This window comes from Balaenoptera physalus (genome assembly GCF_965194825.1).
Source record: "Balaenoptera physalus genome assembly, chromosome: 7".
Lineage (NCBI taxonomy): Eukaryota > Metazoa > Chordata > Mammalia > Artiodactyla > Balaenopteridae > Balaenoptera > Balaenoptera physalus.
Genome location: NC_138886.1, coordinates 13,652,919 through 13,679,991, shown reverse-complemented (window position 1 = coordinate 13,679,991; position 27,073 = coordinate 13,652,919). Strand labels below are relative to the sequence as shown.

At 41.6% G+C, this 27,073-nt stretch overlaps 1 protein-coding gene across 10 annotated transcripts in view; it reads left to right on the top strand.

The window, feature by feature from the left end:
• The window catches only part of CNTRL (centriolin), an 89,532-nt gene that overhangs the window by 58,549 nt on the left and 3,910 nt on the right, over positions 1-27,073 (top strand). For 8 of the 10 annotated variants that reach the window (XM_082468514.1, XM_082468511.1, XM_082468508.1 and 5 more), the window contains 20 exons: positions 1,207-1,520; positions 2,996-3,201; positions 5,121-5,313; positions 8,032-8,162; positions 8,302-8,442; positions 8,546-8,672; positions 9,454-9,618; positions 10,397-10,556; positions 11,963-12,078; positions 12,160-12,377; positions 14,792-14,949; positions 16,062-16,135; positions 18,266-18,454; positions 18,894-19,119; positions 20,466-20,671; positions 21,651-21,791; positions 23,591-23,863; positions 24,040-24,102; positions 25,042-25,248; positions 26,925-27,008. In XM_082468514.1, the coding sequence (XP_082324640.1) occupies positions 1,207-1,520; positions 2,996-3,201; positions 5,121-5,313; positions 8,032-8,162; positions 8,302-8,442; positions 8,546-8,672; positions 9,454-9,618; positions 10,397-10,556; positions 11,963-12,078; positions 12,160-12,377; positions 14,792-14,949; positions 16,062-16,135; positions 18,266-18,454; positions 18,894-19,119; positions 20,466-20,671; positions 21,651-21,791; positions 23,591-23,863; positions 24,040-24,102; positions 25,042-25,248; positions 26,925-26,981 (3,365 nt within the window). In that variant the 3' untranslated portion in view covers positions 26,982-27,008. The remainder of the gene's footprint in view (positions 1-1,206; positions 1,521-2,995; positions 3,202-5,120; positions 5,314-8,031; positions 8,163-8,301; positions 8,443-8,545; positions 8,673-9,453; positions 9,619-10,396; positions 10,557-11,962; positions 12,079-12,159; positions 12,378-14,791; positions 14,950-16,061; positions 16,136-18,265; positions 18,455-18,893; positions 19,120-20,465; positions 20,672-21,650; positions 21,792-23,590; positions 23,864-24,039; positions 24,103-25,041; positions 25,249-26,924; positions 27,009-27,073) is intronic. The other 2 variants (XM_082468509.1, XM_082468513.1) reach the window with 2 other exon arrangements.

Here is a 27,073-nt window from a genome sequence, read left to right as displayed (position 1 = left end):
TCCTCCTTTCTCTCCCAAACCTATTCCTACTCATCCTTCAGCAAGACCCAGGTCCTCAAACAACACTCCTTTTCTGGACCCTTCCTCCTCCCTGCCTTTCCTGGCAGACTGAGCGGCATCTTCACCTCCACTCCTGGAACATGGCAGTTTACAACCTCGTTTTGTGGCACTAATTAGCTCGACTGAAATGAAATGTTACAGGTCTGTCTTCCAGAGCTCCAGGGGGAAGAGTCAGACCTGGGGTAAATCCTGGCTCTTTCACTAAGTAACCGTGTCATCCTAGGGGAATTATTTAGCCGCTCTGAGACTGTTAATCTGTAAAATGGGAATATTACCTTCTGAGAATTTGTTCATTCAGGAACTATTTATTGAGTGCCTGCTGTGTGCTAGGTTTTCTTCATCAGTGGGAAAAAAAAACCTAGTTCCTGCTTATAGAGGAGATAAGTAAGAGAACCAACACCTGAGAGAGGCTTTGTATCCTGATAGTGGTAAAGCTGGGAGCTGTGGGATCTCACAGCACTTCTCTGTTGGTCTTTTACGTAGCACAAAGCAGGCACCCAAATGTTGCTGAATGAATGAATGAATGATTGAAGATGGAAAAAAAACAACAGATAGGTATAAGAAAAACTCAAGGGACTTCCCTGGTGGCACAGTGGTTAGGAATCCACCTTCCAGTGCAGGGGACATGGGTTCGATCCCTGGTCCGGGAAGACCCACATGCCACGGAGCAGCTAAGCCCGTGTGCCACAACTACTGAAGCCTGCGGGCCCTAGGTCCTGAGTGCCGCAACTACTGAGCCCACATGCTGCAACTACTGAAGCCCGTGCGCCTAGAGCCCGTGCTCTGCAGCAAGAGAAGCCACCGCAGTGAGAAGCCCGCGCACCACAACGAAGAGTAGCCCCTGCTCACCGCAACTAGAGAAAGCCCGCGCACAGCAACGAACACCCAATGCAACCAAAAATAAATTTTAAATTAAAAAAAAATAAAGTTCATTCATTTAAAAAGAAAAGGAAAAACTCAAGTTCACCTGGTGAAAATAATTTGCATCCCTGTTTGATCCACTTTTCAAAACTGCTTTTGACCTTTTTTACAGAATTTTATTTTTACATCTCTGGTATCTTGGCCTAAAAGCTGCTGTCCTCTACTGAACATGTTTACCTAGTGAGCCATGGGAATAAAACGCTCTTCTGTTTTTTTTGTTTCAAGATGCAGACAGTGGAGGAGATAGTCAGGAAGAGAGCGAGCTGGATGACCAAGAGGACCGCCCATTTGTGCCTCCTCCTGGATACATGATGTATACTGTGTTTCCCGATGGTTCTCCTGTACCCCAGGGCATGGCCCTGTATGCACCACCTCCTCCCTTGCCCAACAACAGCCGACCTCTCACCCCTGGCACTGTTGTTTATGGCCCGCCTCCCGCTGGGGCCCCCATCATATATGGGCCTCCACCCCCCAACTTCTCCATCCCCCTCATCCCAATGGGCGTGCTGCACTGCAATGTCCCGGAGCACCATAACTTAGTAAGTGGAAAGACACAAGACCCCTATGCACACTGCTTCCATGGGAGACTGAGTACGGTTATATACTTAGTGAGTCGACCTACTTATGCATGGATTATATCCCAAAAGTGTGTTTGTAAGGCTGATGTTTAGAACTGAGCAAGCATCCTCTTATTAAAACACTGTTCTGGACGGGAGTTAGGGTACCAGGCCATTCTACGAACCTGGTTTAACCATTTTATAACAAAAATGCTTTCAGTCCAGAAAATAGCCATTTTTAGAAAGCTTTTTATATATTTTTCTATTGACAAGTATTATATTAATTTGTATGTATAGGTATATTCACATACTAGTGCCTGTACCTGTACATACACATATTATGTGTGCTTGTGTATGAACACATGTAAGAGCAGCATACAGTAAGGTTTTGGAGGGGGTTATCTCTGGGTGGTGAAATTAATGATTATTCTTTCTTTCTTTTCATAGTTCTTAACTTATTGTGTGCATAATTTTGTGTCCTGTTTTTCCCACTTAATGTTACAAGCATTTTCCCCATGGTTTTACAAGCGTTTTTAAGCAGTATTTTAATGAATGCATAACATTTCTTTATTTGTAGGCTGTGTAGTTCATTTAACTGTGTATAAATTTTTACTGTATTTCATATTTTCCTCAGGCTAAATTCTGAGAAATGATTACTTCCTAATCACTAGCTTCCTTTATAACTTTTTTGCTTTAAAGAAATAAAATGCATTACAAGGGCCTCCTTCAAACTTAAGGCACCTGGAGCTCTTTATTTTCTCCTTTTCCTCTCAGAAGATTGAGAGGAAGATAAAGGACTAGGATACCTGGGTGCCAAGCCACCAGCCCCATTTTAGTAGGTCAGACTAGTTTCAGAGGGACTGTGGATATTTACATGGTTAAAAATGATAGTTACTTGTGTTATCCTGCAGTTTTTCAGTGCACACTGTTTTTATAGCAATTCTGTTGGTTCTTTTACCCTCCACCAGTACCCGGCTGTTCCTGTAGTTTCCCAGGTGTGCCTTTATACCTCCCTACATTTGCACATTATTTCTTCAGCGTAGTCTTTTCCTATTTCATTTATTCTTCAAAACCAGGCAGAACACTACTTCCTCTAGACATCCTTCTCAGCCAACTCCTCTCCCATGTGTGCAGAGGAGGGAGACACCTCTGTCTGTGTCTTCTGCTAGATGCTGAACTCTGGAGCCAGATATTATCCACAGGAGGTGCTTGGTGACTATTTATCAGCCATAGCTGGACTGATGGAAGAGTCGTACAATCTGTTGGTCCATCAATTTCATCTATGGCACGTGAAGAAACTGGCTTGACTTAATTTTTCTTTTCATACTGAAGTCTTAGAAGCTACCACTATTATCAGGTCAAAGATACCACTTTAATCACTGTTAATTTCAGTTTTTGGCAGGAAAAAGGGGAAACATCATGTGATATTTCAGTATTGCATTTTTTTCTTTGTCCAGGAGAATGAAGTTTCTAGATTGGAAGACATAATACAGCATTTAAAATCAAAGAAACAGGAACAGTGGATGAGAGTATCCAAGCAGCAGTGTGAGAAAGAAATAGAAGAACTGCATCATAATATTGATGATCTTTTGCAAGAGAAGAGAGACTTAGAGCACGAAGTAGAAGAATTGCATAGAACCATTCAGAAACATCAACAGCGAAAGTAAGTATTAGCCATTTTATCTTTATAATTCAGATGAATATGATACTAGTTCATTAAGGTAACCTAAATCAGTGTTGTCCAATAGAACTTTCTGTGATCTTGGGAATGTTCTAGATCAGTACTATCCAAAACAGTAGCCTTAGCCACATGTGGCTATTGAGTACTTGAAATGTAGCTAATAGAACTGAGGAACAGAATTTAATTTAATTTAATAGCCACGTGGTGATTATCCTATGGGATAGTACAAGTCTAAGTTCTTTTGGCCAGTAATCCATATCAGCTCCTCTTGTAGTCCCTCTTGGAGAATGGCACAACCGCCACCCCTCCCCGGTTACCCTGGCTGAAAACATGCTGGGTGTCCTCAACACCTGCCTTTCCCTCGCTCCCCCAGGCATCCAGCTGCTTTCCAAGTCCCACTGACTCTATACACAAAGAGCTCTCAAACTGGTCCCCTTCTTTCGTCTCCACTGCCCTGGCCTTTAGTCATCCTCATTCCTAGGTCAGGCCTTCCAGGTCTAGTGTCTTTCTCTCCATCCCACCCTCGACATGGCTGCAGACATAACTGTGCACGCTCCCCTGTGTCTCTCATTCCCACCAGCAAACATACTGCCCTCCAAGATCTGAACCCTACCTCTCTCTTTTATCCTTCTCTCCCACACGGTACTTACTCTAGCCCTACACTTTGCTGTGGTTTCCCCGAGCACCACGTTTTCTCCTGCCTCCCCACCTTTGCACATGCTGTTCTTTGCCTGAAATGGCTTCCCGACCTGCCCCCCACCTAACTCCAGTGTGTCTTTCCAGATGAAGGTTAGGGATCCCCTCTGACAGAAAAGCTTTCTCATCTCAGGCTCCCACAGTTTGGAGTTGGCAACCTTGGGCGTAGTGTTGTTCAGACCATGTTGTAAGATACCCAGAAGGGCAGTAGCGGGGCCTCCCTCTCTGTGCCCCAGCGTCTGGCATAGGGTCTGTTAGCTAATGCTTGTATCTGCTGCGTGGGTCAGTTATGTAGAAGCCCATCTTTTGCACTAGACCATGAATTATGACAGTTCCCCAGTTTTTGTCCCTTAAGCCAGACTGGCCCAGGTACCAGGGTTGGGGGGAGACCTGTGGAGTACATAGAGGTGAGTGAGATATGGTCTCTGCCTTCTAGGAGCAAACGCAAGAGTGACTGATAGACCTGGCAGGGAAAACCAGGGATCATACCGAGAGAAGGTTGGGACTAGATGTTTGAAGGCTTGGGGGATGGTTATTTCATTTTTGTAGGTGTATATGGGGGAGGTGAAGTTTTTTGAGGGGGGTGTAGTGCAGTGGGAGAACCACTTCTTTTCCTAGTTATAAAAGTATAATAAATGATCATTTTAGGGAATTTGGATAACACAAAAATGTTCAAAGAAGAATTAATCTGTTAATATGTTGATGAATTTATTTTCATGTTTTTCTGTCAATGATAGTCCCATTTTCAAATAATTTTGACTTTAGCCTTGAGTTACCAAGTCCTGTGTTACTCTTTCTGATTTGTCAAATATTGTCACCATAATTTTACTCTAGTAGAAACTTAGGATAGTTTTGAGGGAATGGATGATTATTGAGGCAGTGGTTTGTTTTATTTTTATACCACAGAAGAATTGAAGTATCAGCATTGTCTTGACCAAGTGCTGATGAAAAAATAATCTTTATATTTAAAAGGACAAAACAACTGCCTCATACATTATACATATTATCCACTTATTGTCAACAGTATGCCATGTTGAGTAAAAAGGTAAGCATAGACATTGAACTTAATCAGATGTAGCTGTCTGTCCAGTCCCTTCTCATATAAAATTAGAAAATCATTGTGCATCTTTTTATCATTAGGCTACAAGTATCTATATTGTCACATTTAAAATCTCTTGATGAGTGTGTATATATGATTTTTTTAGAGACTTCATTGATGGAAATGTCGAGAGTCTTATGAATGAACTAGAAATAGAAAAATCACTCAGGCACCATGAAGATATTGTAGATGAAATTGAGTGCATCGAGAAGACCCTCCTGAAACGTCGAGCAGAGCTGAGGGAGGCTGACCGACTGCTGGCGGAAGCTGAGAGTGAACTTTCACGCACAACCGAGAAAGTATGTGCTGTTGTGCTTGGGGTGAGGCGGCTTGCTGGCTTGCTGGCTTGCTGCCGTCGGCGGCGGCGGCAGGAAGGGTTAGAAAGAAAACGTGAAGAGCAAAGTGGTCCAAGTCAGGCTGTGCTCTGCTAGTTAAGGAGCTGTGAGGATTTGGGCAAGTTGCTAAAGTCCCCGAGCTTTGCTTTCCTCCTCTGTAAATTCAGGCTAAGAAAACCTAGGCTGTTCAGTATGAATTAAATGAAGTATAATTAACCTAGTATAATTAACCTAGATTATACTAATTAACCTAGATTATACTAATTATACTAGAATTAACCTAGTATAATTCAGTATGAATTAAATGAAGTAGCATATTTAAAGCTCCTGAAAGTCATTTAGTTCCTAACACACCCCACCTCCTTATCCTGTGTGTGTCTTTTAAAAATCATTCGGGCTGTGATATCTGTGTTTATTAAATAGGTCAATCTTATATTCTTATAACAATGGACCTCACAAGACTCTTATTCTTACTTTGTTCTCCAAGTTGATAGTAAGATAAAATCAAATATTTTTTGGCCTGAGGTAGTATTTTTAAGACTGAAACACAGAGGAAGTTGGGAAGGAAAAGGGACTGCCTTTTATGAGCCCCTGCTGTGGCCACACATTGGCTATTTTATACATACCACTTCATTTAACCTTCCTGGCAGCGTTGTAAGATGGTCATTAGCCCAGTTCACACATGTAGCTCAGAGGCTGGTCTAGCCCAGGGTCACACAGCTAAAGTTCTGACTCACCAAGAGAGCTTTAGATGGGAATTCCAGGATTAAAAACAAAAGTCCCGAATCCATATGGGCCACATCAGGAACTACTGTTTTTATATTGTTATTTCAACATGGATCAATTTAAATGAATAGAAATCTATTACCCAGGAACTGAAATGAAGGATTTATTAAAGAAATTCTGTGAGTGATGGCTTTAATAAGAATGGAAAAGTGTCCTCATCTCTTTTCAGGTGATCAGTTCCCTCTTCTGTCACATGTTAGATTACTGTGAGAGAAAATAGGTGTGAGCAGGACCAAAGAAAAATGCATCACTGGTGTATAAAAGAAAATTGCTGAGACTGGTAGTTGGCAGAGATAGTAAGTGAACCGAGACTAATAAGCTCGTCCTCCTTCATCCTCCCAAAATGACTCAGGGAAGCAGCTTGCTAAAAAGGAAGAGGAAAGGAGAAAGTGCTGGATTTTGTAAGGAATGTGCCAGACTTGTTAAAACCTGATGTACAAGGGGCTAAAAAACTACTTAGAGGGGGCTTCCCTGCTGGCGCAGTGGTTGAGAATCTGCCTGCCAATGCAGGGGACACGGGTTCGAGCCCTGGTCTGGGAAGATCCCACATGCCGCGGAGCAACTAGGCCCGTGAGCCACAGTTACTGAGACGGCGCGTCTGGAGCCTGTGCTCCGCAACAAGAGAGGCCGCGATAGTGAGAGGCCCGCACACCGCGATGAAGAGTGGCCCCCGCTTGCCGCAACTAGAGGAAGCCCTCGCACAGAAACGAAGACCCAACACAGCCATAAATAAATTAAAAAAAAAAAAAAAAAAAAAAACTACTTAGAGACGTGGCTGGCTTTCTGTAGTGTGTAGTGAGTTCTGTCCAATGCTTTGCTGATGAATCTGGTAGAAACCAGCTATCCGAAGTGGAAAGAAGTGTGGTGAAATATCTAGCTCTCTGGGAGCTGGCCAAACCCTCTTGCATCCACACGGGGTATTTACTAGACGAGCTTCACATACAGATGCCTCTGACTTGAGTGCAACTGCAACACGGAGTGTTTTGGCAGAAAAGTGAGTCACTGCTCAACCAAGTGCAAACCATACTCTGTTTTTGGACCTCTCGTGACATTTTTAAGCCTCTTATTTTAGACAGAAAAAGAAACCAAGGTGACAAAAAAAAAAAAAAAATGATGTTTTTGCCAAATCATATATAGGAAGATTTTTAAATACTTCAAAAGTATTAAATATTTGTGTTTCTCAGCCATAATTAAATCATCCTTCGATTAATGGGGTTTTACTTAACAAGATAATATCTAGAGTAAAGGAAGAATCTTTATGTGGAGGGAAGATTGGTAAAATCACTTCCTTGCCACTTAATTGGGTAGATATTTATTTGTTCACTTTTTTCTTCTCTTTTTGAAATTTCTTTTTTTCCTTTTTTTTTGGTTGTTGTTTTGGGGTAGATATTTTTAAGTGAAAAAAATAACATATAATAACGTTACAGATTATTTTTAAATAAAACATCATCCACCATCTCACCACCCTCAAATGACGATTTTTGTTTTTGCACAGCCTTTCTGTCTTTGTTGACAAGATAGATTTCTATAGTTGCTCTTACAGTGCTTATACCATTTAACATTTTTTTTCAGCCAACATTTTATCATTAACATTCTTCTATGTTACTACATTGTCATATTATTTTAAAGACTGCACAGTATTCCATTGTGTTGATGCATTATCACTTACTGAATCGATTGTTTGTCAAGTCTTATATTATTTCAGTATACAATGAGCATTTTTGTGTAATAGTTCTTCTGAATTCTTTTTTGAGAATTGGAGAGTCAAAGTGAATGAACATTTTTATCAGTCTTTCTGTATTGTCTTGTTTTCCAAGAGCTGTGCCAATTTACGATACCAATAGCCGTGAGAGAGTATTGTAACTGAATTGCTTTTAACGACAGTTTCTTTTCTAGACAAAAAATGCTGTTGAAAAATTCACTGATGCCAGAAGAAATTTATTGCAAACTGAGAAAGATGCTGAGGAGTTAGAAAGGAGAGCTCAGGAAACTGCTGTTAACCTTGTCAAAGCCGATCAGCAGCTCAGGTAGGTGGACTCCCTCAGCCATTGATGTCCTCGGTGAGATGAATGAGAAGTTTGATTCTAAGAGGACGATAATTGCTCTATGATAAACAATGCACGTCAAGTCTAAGGAGTCTGGGGGAAATAAAGAGATGTGTTTTAGATTGCTCCAGGCTGACACAAAGGATTTGGAGCAGCACAAAATCGAGCAAGAAGAAATCTTGAAAGAGATAAACAAAGTTGTTGCAGCAAAAGACTCAGACTTCCAGTGTCTAAACAAGAAGAAGGAAAAACTGACAGAAGAGTAAGTACGGCCTCTGCAGGCCTTCAAGGGGCTTGTGCTGGAAGGTGGCTCTTGGGGCTCTGTCTCCCTTCCAATTTGCTCTAGTACTGCTGGTGCTTTGTAGGCTGCAGAAGCTGCAAAAAGACATCGAGACCGCAGAACGCACTGAGGATCATCACCTGCAGGTGCTTAAAGAGTCGGAGACCCTCCTGCAGGCCAAGAGAGCAGAGCTGGAAAAGCTGAAAAGCCAGGTATGGCAGCAGACACCTTGAAAACCAGTTCATGCTGCTTTGAAACCTACATTCGTGTTATGATTATAAAAAGAAATACATGTTTGATTGTAGAAAAGACTGGAAAATACATAATAAAGTATAAAGCATAAATGAGGCTGTATATCCTAGTGGTTAAGAATAGAGTCCAACCCAAATTTGAATCTCAGCTCAGTACGATATATTATTGAATAAGTGAGTCTCAAAACACAATATGCTCTGAGATCATTTATGTTAAATGTGTTTATGTATACTTATGTTTGAATTTTTAGTCTATACCAAAGTACAAACATGGTCGTCTGATAAGGGGGGATTGTGAATATTTTCTATTTTCTTCCTTTTGCATGTATGCATTTTCTGCTTTTCTGTAACTAAATATGTATTGTCCTTAAAATTGTAAGTTTTAAATTTACAAAATGAATAAATTTTTTAAATCCTTGCCTAACTTCCATTGTCAAGGTGGTTGTCAATTGGAATAAACTATAGATATGAAAGTTCTTTGAAAACCATAACCTGAAGGATAATCATTATTATCATATTGTGGTTTTTGCTGTGATTTAAGTGTTTTTACCTATGTGAGCTCAAGGCCTTTATTAGGCATTTTATGCCTGTAGCCCCCCAGCCTGGCCTTCCTGACTCTTGCAGCTAGGATTGTGAGAATTAGACTACCTCCTTATTTCCCCACACAACCTTTAGCTGGACTAAATATTCCCCATCTCAGCACTTTGTCAGGCTTTGCATTCTTTACTTTTCTTTAATGCAGGTAACAGGTCAGCAGCAGGAGATGGCTGTCTTGGACAGACAATTGGGGCATAAAAAGGAGGAGCTGCATCTACTCCAGGGAAGCATGGTCCAGGCCAGAGCTGACCTCCAGGAGGCGCTGAGACTGGGAGAAACTGAAGTAGCTGAGAAGTACAGTCACATCAGGGTACATTTTTCAATAGTTTTTCTTAAGAGTCCTAGTATAGTCCTGTAGATTTATTTTGAGATATTTTCATTGGTTTCCCCCTAAAATGTAAATATAAATTCCTGAATCTTGATGCCTCTGTAACGAGCTTGGTGTTGTGCTATCTATCCATGCTGTGGCTGCCGTGCATAGGTCTCCCCCTGTGTTGTTTTCTGGACATGCCCAAGGTTTTATGCCTCTGTGCCTTTCTCATACTGTTTCTTCTCTAGGAATTCCCTTTCTGGGAATGTCCAGATCCGACCCAGCTTTCATGGTCCAGCTTCATGCCACTAAGAAGACTTCCCCAACTTTCCCTTTACCCTGGAAGGAGTTTCTCTCGATTCTGAGTTTAGTAGCACTCTGCACATTTCCTAGGGCACCTTAGCCTTTCGTGATCATGTTTCTGTTCCCTGCCTTATTTCCCCACCAGGTGCTAAGCCCCTTGAGGGCAGGAGATGTGTCCGAGTCAGCCTTTTTTCTCTGCAACACATTGCTTTGCTCATAGTAAATATTGCATATAAATTTTAAATGAAGATAACGTGTTACTTTTTTGCTTCTATTATACTGAAATATGTTAGTGTAAAATACAGTGCTGTTCTTGATGTAAAACTCAAACATGAGCATGTTTCCAAATGAGAATTTCTATGAAATGAGACAGTTAATAACAGAACTAATTTTAAAGTAATTTCTATTCATAACTTGGTGAAGGTGGGTTGACTTTTTTCTTTTCTTTTCTTTTCTTTTCTTTTTCTTTGAACAGGAACTAAAATCTCTTCTGGAAGAACTGAGTTTTCAGAAAGGAGAACTGAATGTCCAGATTAGTGAGAAAAAAAATCAACTTTCACTTATAAAGCAGGAAATTGAAAAAGAGGAAGAAAATCTCCAGGTAGTTTTAGGGCAAATGTCTAAACATAAAACTGGTAAGTTTAAAGTTTAACCTTATTTCTAATCAAAGAAAAGCAGATTATAAAAGGAATATGATATTTTCTGCCACTCAAATTGACTAAAAGCAAAATAATCATCTTCATTGCTGACCAGGGTGTGATGAAAGAAGAGCACTTACAGGCTGTTGATTGAAGTATAAAATGGAACAACCTCCCAGTGTCTTAAGACTATTAAACTCACACCTGTTAAACCAGGTAGCCCATTTCCAGTTATCTAGAGAGGGCAAGCGTTTATGTACATCGCGGCGATATTTATTTTATTTCTCTCTTTTTTTTTTTTTAAGAAGTAAGCCTTTATTTCCTTGTTTTACAAATTAAGTTGACTGAGTCAGTTACTTGCAACAGAAATTATAATGACAAAATTTGGAAACAAATGACTAATTTAAAAACCATATTTTGGGCTTCCCTGGTGGCGCAGTGGTTAAGAATCCGCCTGCCAATGCAGGGGACACGGGTTCAAGCCCTGGTCCAGGAAGATCCCACATGCCGCGGAACAACTAAGCCCGTGAGCCACAACTACTGAGCCTGCGCTCTAGAGCCCGTGAGCCACAACTACTGAGCCTGCGTGCTGCAACTACTGAAACCCGCACGCCTAGAGCCCATGCTCTGCAACGAGAGAAGCCCGCGCACCGCAACCAAGAGTAGCCCCCACTCACTGCAACTAGAGAAAGCCCACGCACAGCAACAAAGACCCAACGCAGCCAAAAATAAATAAAATAAATAATTTTTTTTTAAAAAACATATTTTAACATTTAATGACATGCAAAAATGCTGATGAAAGAAGAGTGAAAAAATAGATAAAAACTGAACATTGATTGTAGTCCCAATTTATTTAAAAATATATATATGTGTGTGTCTGTTCGTGTGCGTGCGCTCCTGGTAGGGAATACATCAAAATGCTATTGCAGTAGTGATTGTCTTTGGATGGTAGGATAATGATGGGTTTTCATTTTTTTTCTTTTATACTTTTTTCAAATTTTCTACAATGAACAAATATTTTTATAATCAGATAAAAGTAGTTAATGTTTAAAAATCTATATTTCAAAGGACAAAAGAATTGTTATATAAATCTCAGCTGATATATTTTAAAGTTTTTCCTATTTATTTTGATTTAAATTCTTTTAGGTAGGGTAAGTACTTTTTAGAACTAGATCTCTGTTGAATGTTTTCGTTTAAATGTTTATAACAAATTAATGTTTAGCAATACTTTTAAAGGCTTTTTACATTCAGAATACAATTAATTAGCTCAATTAATTCAGCACAACAAATATATTTTTATTATCTTTTGTTTCTTGTATCAGCCAGTAGCATTATTTTCTGTTTCATTTTGTAAATGTTTCCACATTCATTTAATTGCCTGGACCATGCTTTGTTTCTGTTAGAACTAAAGAATATTCTGGACATGTTGCAACTTGAAAACAATGAGCTGCAAAGTTTGAAGCTACAACATGACCAAAAGGTGTCTGAGTTAGAGAAGGCTCAGGTTGAAGTGCTAGAGGTAATAAACAAGCTGTTTTACCAGTAGTGAACCGTGGTCTTCCTCAGTTTGCATGGTTGACTCCTCTTTTATCTGCTTTAGGAGAAACTGGAGTTGGACAGTTTGCAGCAGACAGCCCTGCGACAGAAAGGGGAAATGGAGTGGCAGAAGCAGCTCTTGGAGAGGGACAAACGAGAAATTGAGCGAATAACTGCTGAGACCCGAGCACTGCAGTTGTGTGTTGAGTCTTTGTGCAAACAAAAGGAAGATCTCGAAGAGAAATGTGATGGCTGGGAGAAGAAGTTGGCACAAACCAAACGGTGAGAGCAGGAACAAGTAAGCTTGTAAGATCCCATCTGGAAGGCTAAAGCATTATTAACACACTATTCAAAAAATTGGAAAATTGAGAAAAGGCAAAAAAATACAAAATATGCCACAAACTCAGTATCACAATACAATTCACCAATAGCATTTTTGGGTGAATTTTCCTTTTAGGTTTTTTTTTTTCCCGAAAGCATTTTTTAAAATAACTTGTTGTGATTTTTTTTTTTAAGTAAAATAACTTATGCTTGTTCGTGTGTAGGAAGACCCAATCTTAACCCATTGTTAAGATTCAGTTCTCCTCAAATTGATCTATAGATTCAAAACAATCACAGTCAAAATCCCAACAGGTTTTTTAAATAGAAATTGGCCATCTGATTCTAAAATTCATATTAAAATGCAGAGGACCTAGAATAGAATCTAAAACTTTTTAGATATGACACCAAAACAACTTTGAAAAAGAAGAACAAAAGTTTAGGGCTAATACTATGTGATTTCAAGACAGTATACAGCTATGGTAATCAAAACACTGTGGTATTGGTATAAAGACAGACAAATAGGTCAATGGAACAGAACAGAAGTCTGCAAGTAAACTCACAAATATAGGCACAACTGATTTTGACAAAGATGCAAAGTAGAGAAAAGATGGTGTTTTCAAAAACTGTTGCTAAAAGCTACATATCCAAAACCAAAAAAATGAACCTTGATCTATACCTCACACTACATATAAAAATTAACTCAAAATGGATCATAAACGTAAATGTAAACCAAAATATAAAACTTGTAGGCGAAAACATAGGGGGAAAAAATCTTTGTGGCCTTGGGTTAGGCAAAAATTCCTTAGGTAAGACGCTGAAAGCATGATCCATAAAAGAGTGCGTTGATAAAATTGGACCTCATCAAAATTTAAAACGTCTGTTTCTCAAAAAACACTGTTGAGATAATGAACAGACATGTCACAGACTGTGAGAGAAATCCTGGCAACCATGTATCCGATAAAGGACGTGTACCCTGGATATAATGAACTCTCAAAACTCAGTAATTAGAAAATGAAGAACGCAATTTTTCAGATGGGCAAGAGATTTGAAATTTTATTTAAGAAAATATATGGATGGCAGATAAGCACATGAAAAGATGCTTGGTATCGTTAACCATTAGGGAAATGCAAATTAAAACCACAATTAGATATCATTACACACCTAATAGAATAGCTAAGGTTAAACACTGACCATATCAAATGCTAGCGAGGAACTTTCATACACAATTGGTGGGAGTATAAAATGTTAGTAAGACCACTTTGGAAAATAGTTTGGCAGTTACTTAAAAATGCAAGCATACACCTAGCAGAAGATCTAGCTTTCCCGCACCTAGAGGTGAAAGCATGTGTCCATACAAAAACTGTGCATTGATGTTCATAGCGGCTTTATTTGCAGTAGCCAAAAACTGGAAACAACCTAAATGCCCATCAGCTGGTGAATAGATTAGCAAATTATTGTATAGCCATACCATAGAATACTACTCAGCAATAAAAAGCAATGGAGGATTGATACAGACAAATTCATGGATGAATCTCAAAGTAACTATGCTTACTGAAAGAAGCCAGACAAAAACCAGTCCATAGTGTATGATTCCATTCGTGCAAAGGAATGCATGCTCATACATACCTGTTTTTTGGACAAATCCTATTATACATACAGTGTGTTTCCTGCTTTTTCATTTATCAGAAGTTAGTGATCCATTTTAATCACGTTTTTTAAAATTAATTAATTAATTTTTTGGCTGCGTTGGGTCTTCGTTGCTGCGCGCAGGCTTTCTCTAGTTGCAGCAAGTGGGGGCTACTCTTCGTTGTGGTGCGCGGGCTTCACATTGCGGTCGCTTCTCTTGTTGCAGAGCACGGGCTTTAGGCACGTGGGCTCAGTAGCTGTGGCTCAAGGGCTCTAGCGCACAGGCTCAATAGTTGCGGCGCACGGGCTTAGCTGCTCCACAGCATGTGGGATCTTCCCGGACCAGGGCTCGAACCCGTGTCCCCTGCGTTGGCAGGCGGATTCTTAACCACTGCGCCACCAAGGAAGTCCTTAATCACATTTTTGGAATTATAAGTGCTATCCATGTTATCCCTGATTTTTATAAAACTTCGGTTTAGCAAGTCAATTTTTGAAATGATAAACATTTCCAAATGTTCTATTTGGAAAGCTGAAAATAAGATTCCTTTTGAAAATGAGTTGAAGAGCCTTACATTTTGTTAATATTTAATAACATTTAATAATTTAGTAAATTATTAATATTTATTTATTAATATCATCCAGACTCCACAACTACATTGTGAAACATAACACTGTTCCTTAGTTGTCGCGTGTGTGTGCTTAGACATTTTGTATTTGACAGTCTAACTTATTCTCCACTTGTATTGTAGGGTTTTAGCAGCTACAGAAGAGAATAGCAGAACAAAGCAATCAGCCTTAGAAAAGTTGGAGGTGGATGTCAGAAAACTGCAGCAGGAGCTAGACCAGCTAAACGGAAACAAACTCTCACTGCATGAAGACATCGCGGCCACCCAGCTGCAGCTCCAGGGTATGAGGCAGCACAGCAGGAGAGATGTGACCTTCTTCCTTTTGCTAGATTCTTTTTTTAATTGTTTGCTTTCTTATTACAGAAATAATTCATGCTACAGGGCATGGGGTTTCTTTTAGAAGTGAGAAAGATGTTCTAAAATTAGGTATGGTGGTGGTTGTACAACTCTGTGAACTTACTGAAAGCCATGAAGTTGTATACTTTAAATGGGAGAAAATGCATGGTATGAGAATTACATCTCAGTAAAGCTATTTTTTAAAAAGACTAATTCATATTCTTTAGAGAACAATTTAAAAATATGGCAAAACGACAAAATAAAAATTACTATTCACCTCACTCCTCAGAGATAATTTCTATTATCAATTTAGTAAATATCCTTCCAGCTTTTTCCTTGGGGAGCGTGTGTGTGTGTGTGTAGATTTAAAAACAAAAACAAAGATGCAAATAACATCTTTATTAGCAACTCTTTTTAAAGCCTCATGATTGTTTATTTATAAGTTACTAAGTAATTCTAGCCAACAGTATACTGTTGAGCACTTACTGTGTCCTGGACATGACACAGGTGTTTCATATGCATTTTATCACTTAATCCTGGTAACATTTTTATGAGGTAGAAACTATTATTTCACCCATTTACAGATAAAGCAACTTAAGCCTAGTTTCCTTGCGACTCGCCTAAGTGAGAAGTGACTTGCTCAAACTTACACAGCTAGTAAGTGACAAAACCAGTACAGATATAAAATTTATTCCCAAATTGTCTTCCTGAAAGGTTGTACCAAATTTATATTTTTATCAGCAATGTGGATTTTAAACCATGCACCTCATCAACATTAGGTATTATGTGTAAATTTTCATCATGAGGTTTTGAACATGTAACATCTCTTTTTTTTTTTTTTGAACATGCAAGTCTTTAAAAACGTGGGCTCCAAGTCCAGATCTGGATTGCGCATGTACCTCTCTTTTGGCCTTTAATAAGATAGGGTGGCATAGTCATACATTTAACAGAAGGAAGTATAAATTCACTTCTACTCTACTACTCTAAGGGGACTGATAGGAATCTGGAACATGTATACATATGTATTTCTTATTTTATGTAAATGTTATTTCTGTAGAAAAACGAGAAGCAGTAAACTCATTACAGAAGGAACTAGCTGATGTCCAAGACCACTTGAACCTAGCAAAACAGGTAAGCCTCACAAAGGTAATCTTCTAGTAGTGTCCTGAAGGCATGTAGATAATTGGTTGAAATAACAAATCAAGTAGGCTGGTTCCTTTTCACATGAGCAGGTCCCTTAGAACCATTTATAAAACACAAATATATACAAAAATTTTGATGCAGGGGCTTCCCTGGTGGCGTAGTGGTTGAGAGTCTGCCTGCTAATGCAGGGGACACGGGTTCGAGCCCTGGTCTGGGAGGATCCCACATGCTGCGGAGCAACTGGGCCCGTGAGCCACAACTACTGAGCCTGCGCGTCTGGAGCCTGTGCTCCGCAACAAGAGAGGCCACGATAGTGAGAGGCCCGCGCACTGCGATGAAGAGTGGCCCCCACTTGCCGCAACTAGAGAGAGCCGTTGCACAGAAACGAAGACCCAACACAGCCAAAAAAAAAAAAAATTTTGATGCAGAGCAGTGATTTTCCAGTTTATTTTAGCCCTAGAATTCTTTATTCAAACAACGTTTTACTCAAAGCTAGTAAGTAAGGTCGTGGCTAAAAGAGCCCAATGGTCCCTCAGCAGCTGCTCTGGGGGCTTCAGGGACCAGATGGACCATCTCTTACCCATGGCACAGATGAGGCCTGCAAAGGCTGGGCTTAGATTTGATCACTCGTTGAGCTGCAGAATAATGGCCAAATCTGGGCCTTCATCTTGTCAGATGTTGAATAGAGCAGATTCTTTTTTTTTTTTTTTTTAATTAATTAATTTATTTGGCTGCGTTGGATCTTCGTTGCTGAGCGCGGGCTTTCTCTAGTTGCGGTGAGCGGGGGCTGCTCTTCGTTGTGGTGCACGGGCTTCTCATTGCGGTGGCTTCCCTTGTTGCGGAGCACGGGCTCTAGGCACACGGGCTTCAGTAGTTGTGGCACACGGGCTCAGTAGTTGTGACTCGTGGGCTCTAGAGCGCAGGCTTAGTTGCTCTGCGGCATATGGGATCTTCCCGGAGCAGGGCTCGAACCCCTGTCCCCTGCACTGGCGGGCGGATTCTTAACCACTGCACCACCAGGGAAGCCCCTAGAGCAGATTCTTTACCCTTGTACTTCTGATCATCTTCTTAAGGTAATTCAGTGTTGTCCTGTGAGATTATTGCCATAATTTGAGTTTCAGAAAAACTCAAGCAAGTTTTGGGCCTCAGTTTCCACTCTGTAAATTACAGGTTAGATTAGACATCTAAATTGTCTTCCTTCTACCTTTAAGATTCTGTGTTTCTAAGATATATAAAACTTAAATTTTTCTATCTTTTAAGAAGTCTTATTCAGGTTCGTATGAATATTTTCTGTGTTGTTAGAAATACGGTAACTTTTTCAAAAGTGCTTAATTTGGGTTCCTTGAAGAAAGAAGTAGTTATTGTTGTCTGAAGTTTTTTTTTTTTTGGGGGCTGTGTTGGGTGTTTGTTGCTGCGCATGGGCTTTCTCTAGTTTTGGCCAGCGGGGGCTACCCTTCGTTGTGGCACGCGGGCTTCTCATTGCAGTGGCTCCTCTTGTTGCGGAACATGGGCTCTAGGTACGCTTGGGCTTCAGTAGTTGTGGTGTGTGGGCTCAGTAGTTGTGGCTTGCAGGTTCTAGAGCACAGGCTCAGTAGTTGTGGCGCATGGGCTTAGTTGCTCCGCGGCATGTGGGATCTTCCCAGACCAGGCCTCGAACCCGTGTCCCCTGCATTGGCAGGTGGATTTTTAACCACTGCACCACCAGGGAAGTCCTGTTGTCTGAGTTTTTTAACCTGTATAAATGTTTCAAATAGTAACAAAACCATGACTTTAGGTTCATTTTCAGAGTTACGCCTTATTCACAGCTTTTCTTAATCTTAGCAATCCTGTGAGGTGGGTGTTGTTTATTCCCATCTCAGTGACAAGGCAGCTAAAGCTCGGAGGAACTGAGTCTCTTGCTGAGGTTCTGACATCTCTGTCATCCTAGGTACTAAAAAGAGGGAAGCCAGTGATTAAATTGAGTTTCAGGTACCTTTGTATGTTTGTTGAAATATTAAAGGATATGGAACTTTTATGCTTTAATTTTGTCAGACTTAGTAGATAGATGTAGCTGTGGCACTAGCCACCTGTAATGAAGGTGGCTTTGTCCGTAGTTTCAATTCGTTCTTTCACCTGAAGGACCTGCTCCACACCACCAAGCGTCAGGATGTACTGCTCAGTGAGCAGACCAGGCTCCAGGAGGACATCAGAGAACAAGTAAAGAAGTTGGAAGTCTGCCGAAAAGAAGAGGAAACAAAACAACAACAACTGCAGGTGTTTCAGAATGAGGTTGAAGAAAACAAGGCCAAACTAGCCCAACAGGAAATGGTACCGCACATCTATGACATTCTATAAGAGGAAACATTTTACCACTTGTGTGAGCTTTTTTCCCCTGGCAGAAAGCTGCTGAGAAGAATCCCCCTTGGGACTAGCTTCCCTTACCTGCCCTGCGTGACCAGAGGGGATTTTACACCAACTCTTTGACTCCCTTGGTATTAATATTATGGGCCATTAAGACCATAGAACAGGCCCGGTAAGGAATCTTGATGGCCACCTGCCAGTTCCTGCTTGAATCCGCTCCTCACATGCTGGCCAAACAGTTTTCCAGTCCCTACTTGATCACCTTTGTAAAGAGAACTCACTCTCTGTCCCCATGGGCTGTTTTCTACTTTCTGTTGAACTGGAATCTATCTAGTGTCCATGAAGATTCCCTCAGGACACTGGGTATTTGTTATTTTATGACTAACTAAGGTTGTTCTCTATTAAGATGTTTCAGAGACTCCAGAAAGAGAGAGAAAGTGAAGAAGAAAAATTAGAAGCCAGTAGAGTGACCCTGAAGGAGCAGCGGCAGCAGCTGGAAAAGGAGATAGCAGACCAGAAAGGCAGACTGGAGCAGGTGCTCACCAAGGTGCTGGTGGCTGAAGAGCGCATCAGGACTCTGCAGGAAGAGGAAAGGCAGGGTGAGACCCTGGAGAAGACGCTCTCCCAAACCCGTATGTATCCTGGAACATTGTACTGAGGGCGGGGAAATCTGCTGATTGTCGTGTAAAATGTGCAAAGGAGTCCCAGGCCCCAGCTATAGCCCAGACAGGAGGCAGGACAAGCACAGTGGGAAGAATGGTCCCTCATTTGATCCTCCCAGCCCTGTGAGAGATGAGGAAACAGGCTCAGAGGGACAGAGGGAATTTGTCTTTATGGAGATAGGATTTGATTCCAAAACTGTTAGGTCTTTTTACCTTTACTGTATTGCTTTCTTCGAGAGTGCTGTCTCAAGGAAGTGGAACATTAAGGCAGAGAAGTGCCAAAAGGTGCTCTAAAGGCTTTCTATAAAGTACATTAATTCTGAGCTCTGGAACAATGATCCATTTCATCTCAACCTATTAAAACAAACCCCACAATATTAACAATTCTACTTCTGTCTAAATTTGACATAGCGAATGGTACCAAGATACAGATGTTGGCCTTTGAGTTTGTTTACTCTCTCCAGCCATACATAAATGAAGTTGACATGGGAATCCAGGGTAAATGATTGTTCTCACATCAATAAATGAGTTTTCTTTTTCTTAGGCTTTAGGTTTTAATAATGCTCAGAAAATGTTGTTCTACCTTTAGTGAACTCAGTGGACTTGGGATCTGAAAGGGTTATTATTCCTTTTTCCCTGGGAACTCTTGATGCACCCAGACCCAACCATTTCATTATGAAACTGAAACTTAACAAATATGCTGAGTCTGACCATGCCAGAGGTGTGAGAAGTGAAATCTGGGCGGGGTGTTGCTTTGCAGAGGGTGATTAGAAAAATCTGTTTTAAGTATCACTGTTGTGCATAAGCATTATTTATTGAGTACTCACTATGTACTAGGTGTTTGCATACATGATTCCCATTGAACACCAGGAAGTACGTTTCTTCTGTAGAAAATAAGACGTGTGCCATTCCAAATCCTGTGTTCTTTCCGCTGCGCTGCCTCCCATGAAGGAAGAAATACTGTGTGCCTCCCTTTATTAAAATTAGGTTTATAAAAAACATTTCAGCAGTCTGTTCCATGTTCCCTGCACCTCAGGGTTGGTGCTCTCTGGTCTCAAAGACTCAAAAGGGAAGACAGTAGCTGTCTGTCGCTTTGGGATCAGGCCTCTGGGAACAAATTACATCAAGAGGCACCCTTCTCTGGGCCTTTTTCTGGGCCTCTGGTGTGGGTCAGGGGAGACCTGGACGACTGAGTGATGGAGGAAAGTGCCTGAGTGGGTGGCATGTCGTTGTGGAGTCTGCCCACGAGGGAAGGAAAGCTCTGCCCACGGCCAGCCCAGAGCCTCGGGCTAAGCTACCTAAAATGCTCATTTCAGAACGACAGCTTTCAGAACGGGAGCAGCAGTTACTGGAGAAGTCAGGCGAGCTTCTGGCTCTGCAGAAAGAGACGGACTCTGTGCGGGCGGACTTCAGCCTCTTGCGGAACCAGTTCCTGACAGAGAGAAAGCAAGCCCAGAAGCAGGTCGCCAGCCTCAAGGAAGCACTTAAGATCCAGCGGAGTCAGCTGGAGAAGAACCTTCTCGTGAGTACCCACTGCCCTGGCAGTTTATGAGGAGATGATGCCTTTAAATTTTTAATGAAAATACTTCTTCAGTGTAGAGAAAATAAATTACCTGTCAACCAAGTCCCTAACCCAACTGTGGTTTTTGGTGCATTTACGCATAATTTGTTCCTGAAGCTGATGGTAGATTTTGCCAGAGTCTGGGCTCAGCCCTAGAGGAGCTGTCTGGCTGGCTGGAACGACGGTCGTGTGCACAGACAACGTCAGCACTGAGCAGAGAGCGCCCTCAGCGGTCCAGCCTCTGCTCACATCTCCCCAGCAGGGTTGAGGAGGGGGTTGGGGAAGGAAAGCCTCTGAAGACATTCTTACCCAGCTGCAGTCTGTGCTCACAGGTTTTTCTCATCGCACCCTTTTCGGTCAACATTAGTTTTAATTAATCATTATCCTAAAACCGGGAAGCTCAACCTACCATGGTTTTATCCCTGGAGATGAATTGTGGGAGGTGACACTCAGATGAGTTCAAAACAGTGTATGGTGGGTGGAGGCCAGTGGGCAGCAACGGGGGCTGTCACAGGAATGGATTTTTCTAACACCCGTTGGAGGAATTAATGTAGCCCTGTTGAATGGTACTTTCCAACCAGGTGTGTTTCCCAAAGGGTGATATGCTTACAACCAGTGATGGGTAACATGATTGTAAAGATAGTATGTAGATGTCTAGATTTTAATCCTCCCAGGAACCCTATGACGGTGGCTATAGTTAACATCTTACAGGCAAGGGAAAGTAACCTAGTATCAATGGTAATGTTGCAGATCTAGGATTCAGACTCTGGGCTGACAGACTGACCACATGTTTACTCCCAGCTCTACCACAGCTGCTAAAGAAGGCAGGTAGATTATCCCCATTTTATAGCTGAAGCCTAGAGAAATGAAGTCACAGAGCTAGTGAGTGCATAAGCCAGTAACGCACACCTCCAGAGTCATTCTCCTCCTCTGGTGCTAGGAGCAAAAGCAGGAGAACAGCTGCATGCAGAAGGAAATGGCAACCATCGAACAGGTGGCCCAGGACAACCACGAGCGGGCCAGGCGCCTGATGAAGGAGCTCAGCCAGATGCAGCAGGAGTACACGGAGCTCAAGAAACAGGTGCGCCCACACCCCACGGGACTCGGGCAGAGCTTTATTTCTTCCGTAGCTCTTTTAAAAGGAGTATTTCTTTGGGAAAATCGTGAAAAGCTAATTAATAAAATCTGTTTTTCTAGTTTTGAAATGTAGAAATGCACCTCTGCAAGAAAAAAAGTATTTGTTCAAAATATACTTTTTTTTAAATTAATTTTTATTGGAGTAGAGTTGCTTTACAATGTTGTTAGTTTCTACTGTACAGCAAAGTGAATCACCTATACATATACATATATCCCCTCTTTTTTGGATTTCCTTCCCATTTAGGTCACCACAGTGCATTAAGTAGAGTTCCCTGTGCTGTACAGTAGGTTCTCAGTAGTTATCTATTTTATACATAGTATCAATAGTGTCAAAATATACTTTTAAAATGCCCTTAAGTTCAACAAGGTTTTTATGTTAGTTTTTGAAAGAAAAATGGCAGCTCTTCAGCCTAAAATTTTATCATGTCCCAAAGCACTGTATTGAAATGTTAGATTTTATGTCAGAAACAAGTCTATAAGAGCCAAACCCCTGGGGAAGGAAAAAATGACCCCCGGGGAAACCTTTGATAACCTGTAATGTTGCCAAGCTGAGGGTGGGAAAGCAGTTCACGCTAGATGGAGAGTCTAACCCTAGACCCCCCTGGTGTCCCTTACCCATTGGCAGCAGCTGGGCCACCCCAGAGCTCTAGTCTAGTCAGGCTGCTGGGGCCACTCGGTTGACCCTGCTACACCTTGTCCTTTGGATAACCCTATGTGGCCATTCAGTTTCATCTGTGCCTATAGCCACCCGCCCCCAGCCCTGCCCCCCCCCCCACACACACACATCTGTGCCTATAGCCACCCGCCCCAGCCCTGACACACACACACACACACACACACACACACACACACACACACACACACACACACACACACACACACACACACACACACACACACACACACACACACACACACACACACACACACACACCCCACACCACACCCCCCCACCGCTTTAGCTCAAGAAAAAATAACTGTTTTATTTCAAGGCCCCCCCAGCCTCTGCAAAGGCAGTTAGAAGTGGGTATGACTGTAATATCTTCACTAAGCTCTTTATTATGGAGAGAGCCACATAGGGTAGTCTCAGGTATTAAACACAAACTGTAAAACCTGAGGAAACCTCCAGACTGCCGAAACCACCAGATTCTTCACCCATAAAATGAAAACATTTGACCAGATCTTTTCTAAGTCCCCTTCCAGCATTAACATTTATAATCTAGATCACGTACGGCTTGTTTAGGTAAATGGCCCTTTTCTCATTTGGGTACCACTAAGGTGCTTTGTATAAATTCTCACCTAGTTCTTGCATTTCGGGATGCAAGGTATTATCTTCATGTTAAATGAGGTAAGAGAGGCTCAGAAGTTAGCTAACTTGCCCTAAGTCATACTGGTAATGTTTACTGGAAACGAGATTGGAATCCAGCTCTGTCTAGCTCCAGAGAGACTGACTTCTATAGAGTAATGCACCTTCAAGGAACATGGCACCCATGCTTTTCTACATGGAAGTTGCTTCAGTCAAAATGTCAGTAAAATCGTTTACTTGGTAGCTTATAGATACTTGAATAGCTGAAAAATCACAAGTTTTTACCATTCTAATCATAGTAATTAACATTTGTAGGTCTGTAAATACATGACACATGTATTTAAAACATTAAATTTAAATCATTAACAATAACAGTTCAATTCCAGGTAAGTCCCGAACTTCACCTAGTAGTTATTTGACTCTCACTCACTCCTTAGATGGAAAACCAAAAAGATTTGGAAAGAAGACAAGTGGAAATCAGTGAAGCAATGAGGACACTTAAGTCTGAAGTGAAAGATGAAATCCGAACCAGCCTGAAGAATCTTAACCAGTTTCTTCCAGAACTGCCAGCAGATCTAGAAGCTGTTTTGGAAAGGAACGAAAACCTAGAAGGAGGGCTGGAAAGCTTGAAAGAGAACTTTCCATTCCCCGTGAGTGAGAGACCATCGCCTTTTGAAGAAAAACTGAATTTTTCTCATGTTCACATAATGGTAAGGGTTTATCCTGCTAGTCTGTGGACTTCATAAAAGGATAATTCGGTTCCCACCTACTCTAGACAAGCTCAAACACAGACTTGAGGGTGGAAGAGGGTTAGAGGAGGGAAAGGTGGGTTGGTTACTGATGGTGGTGCTTAGAGACTCTTTGTTTCCCTTTCCCTCTGAAAAAGGATGAACACTGGCGTGGAGAAGCACTCCGAGAGAAACTGCGTCACCGTGAAGATCGACTCAAGGTTGCCCTTTTAAAAGAAAAATACAGTATAAGATACTTGGCATATTGAGGAGAGTGGGGGAAATTGCTCTGTTGGAGCTCTCACGGCAGTTTTATAGATTACACGTTCGAAGCTCAGAGAAGGGTCTCTTTCTATAGGCAGCTGAAAACAGGTCTCTAGAATAGGTCATTGTTGACCTAAAAATTTGGGGGTTAAGAGTTTAGGTGGGAGTTGGAAAATGAGAGTGAGTTAGATAGAACAAGAGAGGACAGAATGCATCTTTGGAGAACGACCACTTACAGCGAGGGCTGAGAAGGAGCCATGGGCAGTACCAAGTGAGTGGAGGCCCTTGACATCAAATAGCCTCCAGCCACATGTGACTGTTTAAATGTAAATTCACTTTAATTAAATCAGGTTAAAAATTCAGTTCTTCAGTTACATTTCAAGTGCTCAAAGGCCACACATGACCAGTGGCTACTACAGTGGCAGCACAGATATAGAACATTCCTGTCATCACAGAAAGTTCTGTGGGACAGCGCTTGCTGTTGACTTTAATAAGAGAATCATTTCAGAGGTACGGTGGGGAAGCCAGAACGTAGTATGGGGTTGAGGATTACATACATTGTGAGAGACTCTGAAGATATCAAGTATAAACCAATCTTCTAAGTCTGGGCAGTAAAGAGAGAGAGATGAGGCAGTCGTTTAATGGGGAGGCCAGGGATGCTGAAATCCTAAGTGCTGTGACAGCAGAGAGAACAGGCTGAGTTAAAGGCCCAGTTAATGACAACACAGAGAGTAGCCATCTGGCACCTCCTACCTTTTTTTTTTTTTTTTTAAGGACAAGAAGAGGATTTTCAGCAGCCATTCCTATTTTATGATAGTCAGATTTGCCTATCAAATGTTAAACGTGAGGAAGGTACCCAGTATTAGTTCTAATATATTCTACCGTAACACTTTCAGGCCCAGCTTCGACACTGTATGTCCAAGCAGGCAGAAGTGTTAAGCAAAGGGAAGCGGCAGACAGAGGGCACTTTACACAGCTTGAGGAGACAAGTGGATGCCTTAGGGGAATTGGTCACCAGCACATCTGTAGATTCCACGTCATCACCCACTCTGTCTCAGCTAGAGTCTTCCCTTGCAGAGGACTCCCATCTTGGACCAAGCCAGGTAGGAGGAAGCTCTTCACAAGGGGTCTGACTTATACATGGAAAGTACCTGAAAGCTTTGGGGTCTGTAATCTTGAGGAGACTGAATGCCACCTTCAAATCTCTGAAAAACTTGTCTTAGGAAAGAATTGGTTTTTCATGGTCCCTGCAGAGACTGGAATCAATTGGTTGGTAGACGTATAAAGAGGATAAGCTGATGATTTAGGGAATAGCCTAGGAAACTGGGTGACCTGTCAGGGATATAGTTAATTCTTCTATAAATGCCTTCCACTTCTGGATATCCTTATCGTCTACTTGGTCAATATAAAGAGTTTAGGGAATTCCCTGGTGGTCCAGTGGTTAGGACTCTGTACTCTCACTGCTGAGGGCCCGGATCGATCCCTGGTTGGAGAACTAAAATCCCATAAGCTGGGACTTCCCTAGTGGTGCAGTGGTTAGGAATCTGCCTGCCAACGCAGGGGACACGGGTTCGAGCCCTGGTCTGGGAAGATCCCACATGCCACGAAGCAACTAAGCCCTTGCGCCACAACTACTGAGCCTGCACTCTAGAGCCCGCGAGCCACAACTACTGAGCCCACGTGCCACAACTACTGAAGCCTGCACACCTAGAGCCCATGCTCCATAGCAAGAGAAGCCCGCGTACCGCAATGAAGACCCAACGCAGCCAAAAATAAATTCAACAACAACAACAAAAAAACAGAAGTTATAAAATCCCATAAGCTGTGCGGAACGGCCAAAAAAAAAGTTTAGACCTCTGAAACCAACTTGAGTCCCAGTTTAGTCTGTCCATTTGGGAAGATGACTGTGCCAACTGTTAATCCTCAGCAAAGTTTGAACAGGGAGTTTCAACTCTTAACTGAGAGTCCATTAGAAGAAAAACCCTGGATTTCACAAGTTTTCTGTGTGAGACTTACATAAGGTTAATAATTATTTAGGAGGAACATAAAATATACTTATGGAATCAGTAAATAACACAGTATTACTGTCAGAGACGGATAATAGCTACCATCTTGTGTGCCTACTGTGTATGTGTACTAAACACTATCTCATTTACATCCTGGGAAGTAGGATTTATCCCTCTATATAGATAAGGAAATTGTATAAAATGAAAAATGACGTCAAGGTCACAGCAAAAGACAAAACCAGGACTTAAGAGGCTCAACTTTCTTTACCACAGAGTGGTATATTGTATGGTTGAGCCACGAGAACATTCAAGGCCAGTTGCATCTTTAATAGACACACAGCTCGCTCATTAGCAGCAGAGCCAAGATTTGAATGATTACCTTAAAACCTTTCATGGTAGGATCCAAGTCAGATACAGGCCAAAACCATTATGGGCCTCAGGTCAGGCCTTGAGGAACAGTGTGTCAGAGGCACAGAGCATTGAAGAGTAGATGACTCTGGAGGTAAGAGAGCCCAGAATAGTGGGAGATGACTAGACAGGGGTTTGGGGGCCAGGTTAAATTCTTAGCTCATGGTGGCAGCCAGAAGAGTTCAGGTGCTCTAAATCCAAGAGTAACAGAGGAGTGTTTGAGGAACAATGAGTAGAGGTGAGTTTGTTAGAATTATTTTGGACTCTGGAGTCGTAATCTAGGTCTACGTGGGATAAAAGTCTGAACTAGGTTGGAAGTAAGAGACTGGCTTCTGAGCCTAATGTTTTATCTTCCTTCGTTTCAGAGCTCCTTCCAAGTTCTGCAAGGTCCGTCACAATCACTAGACAGTTACCGACACTGATGCCATTCCCAGCCTCCTGCTCACAGGGTACATGTTACAAAGAGTTCTTTTAACCTGCACTTTCAATTGGAAGATCTTGAATTCTAGTTTAT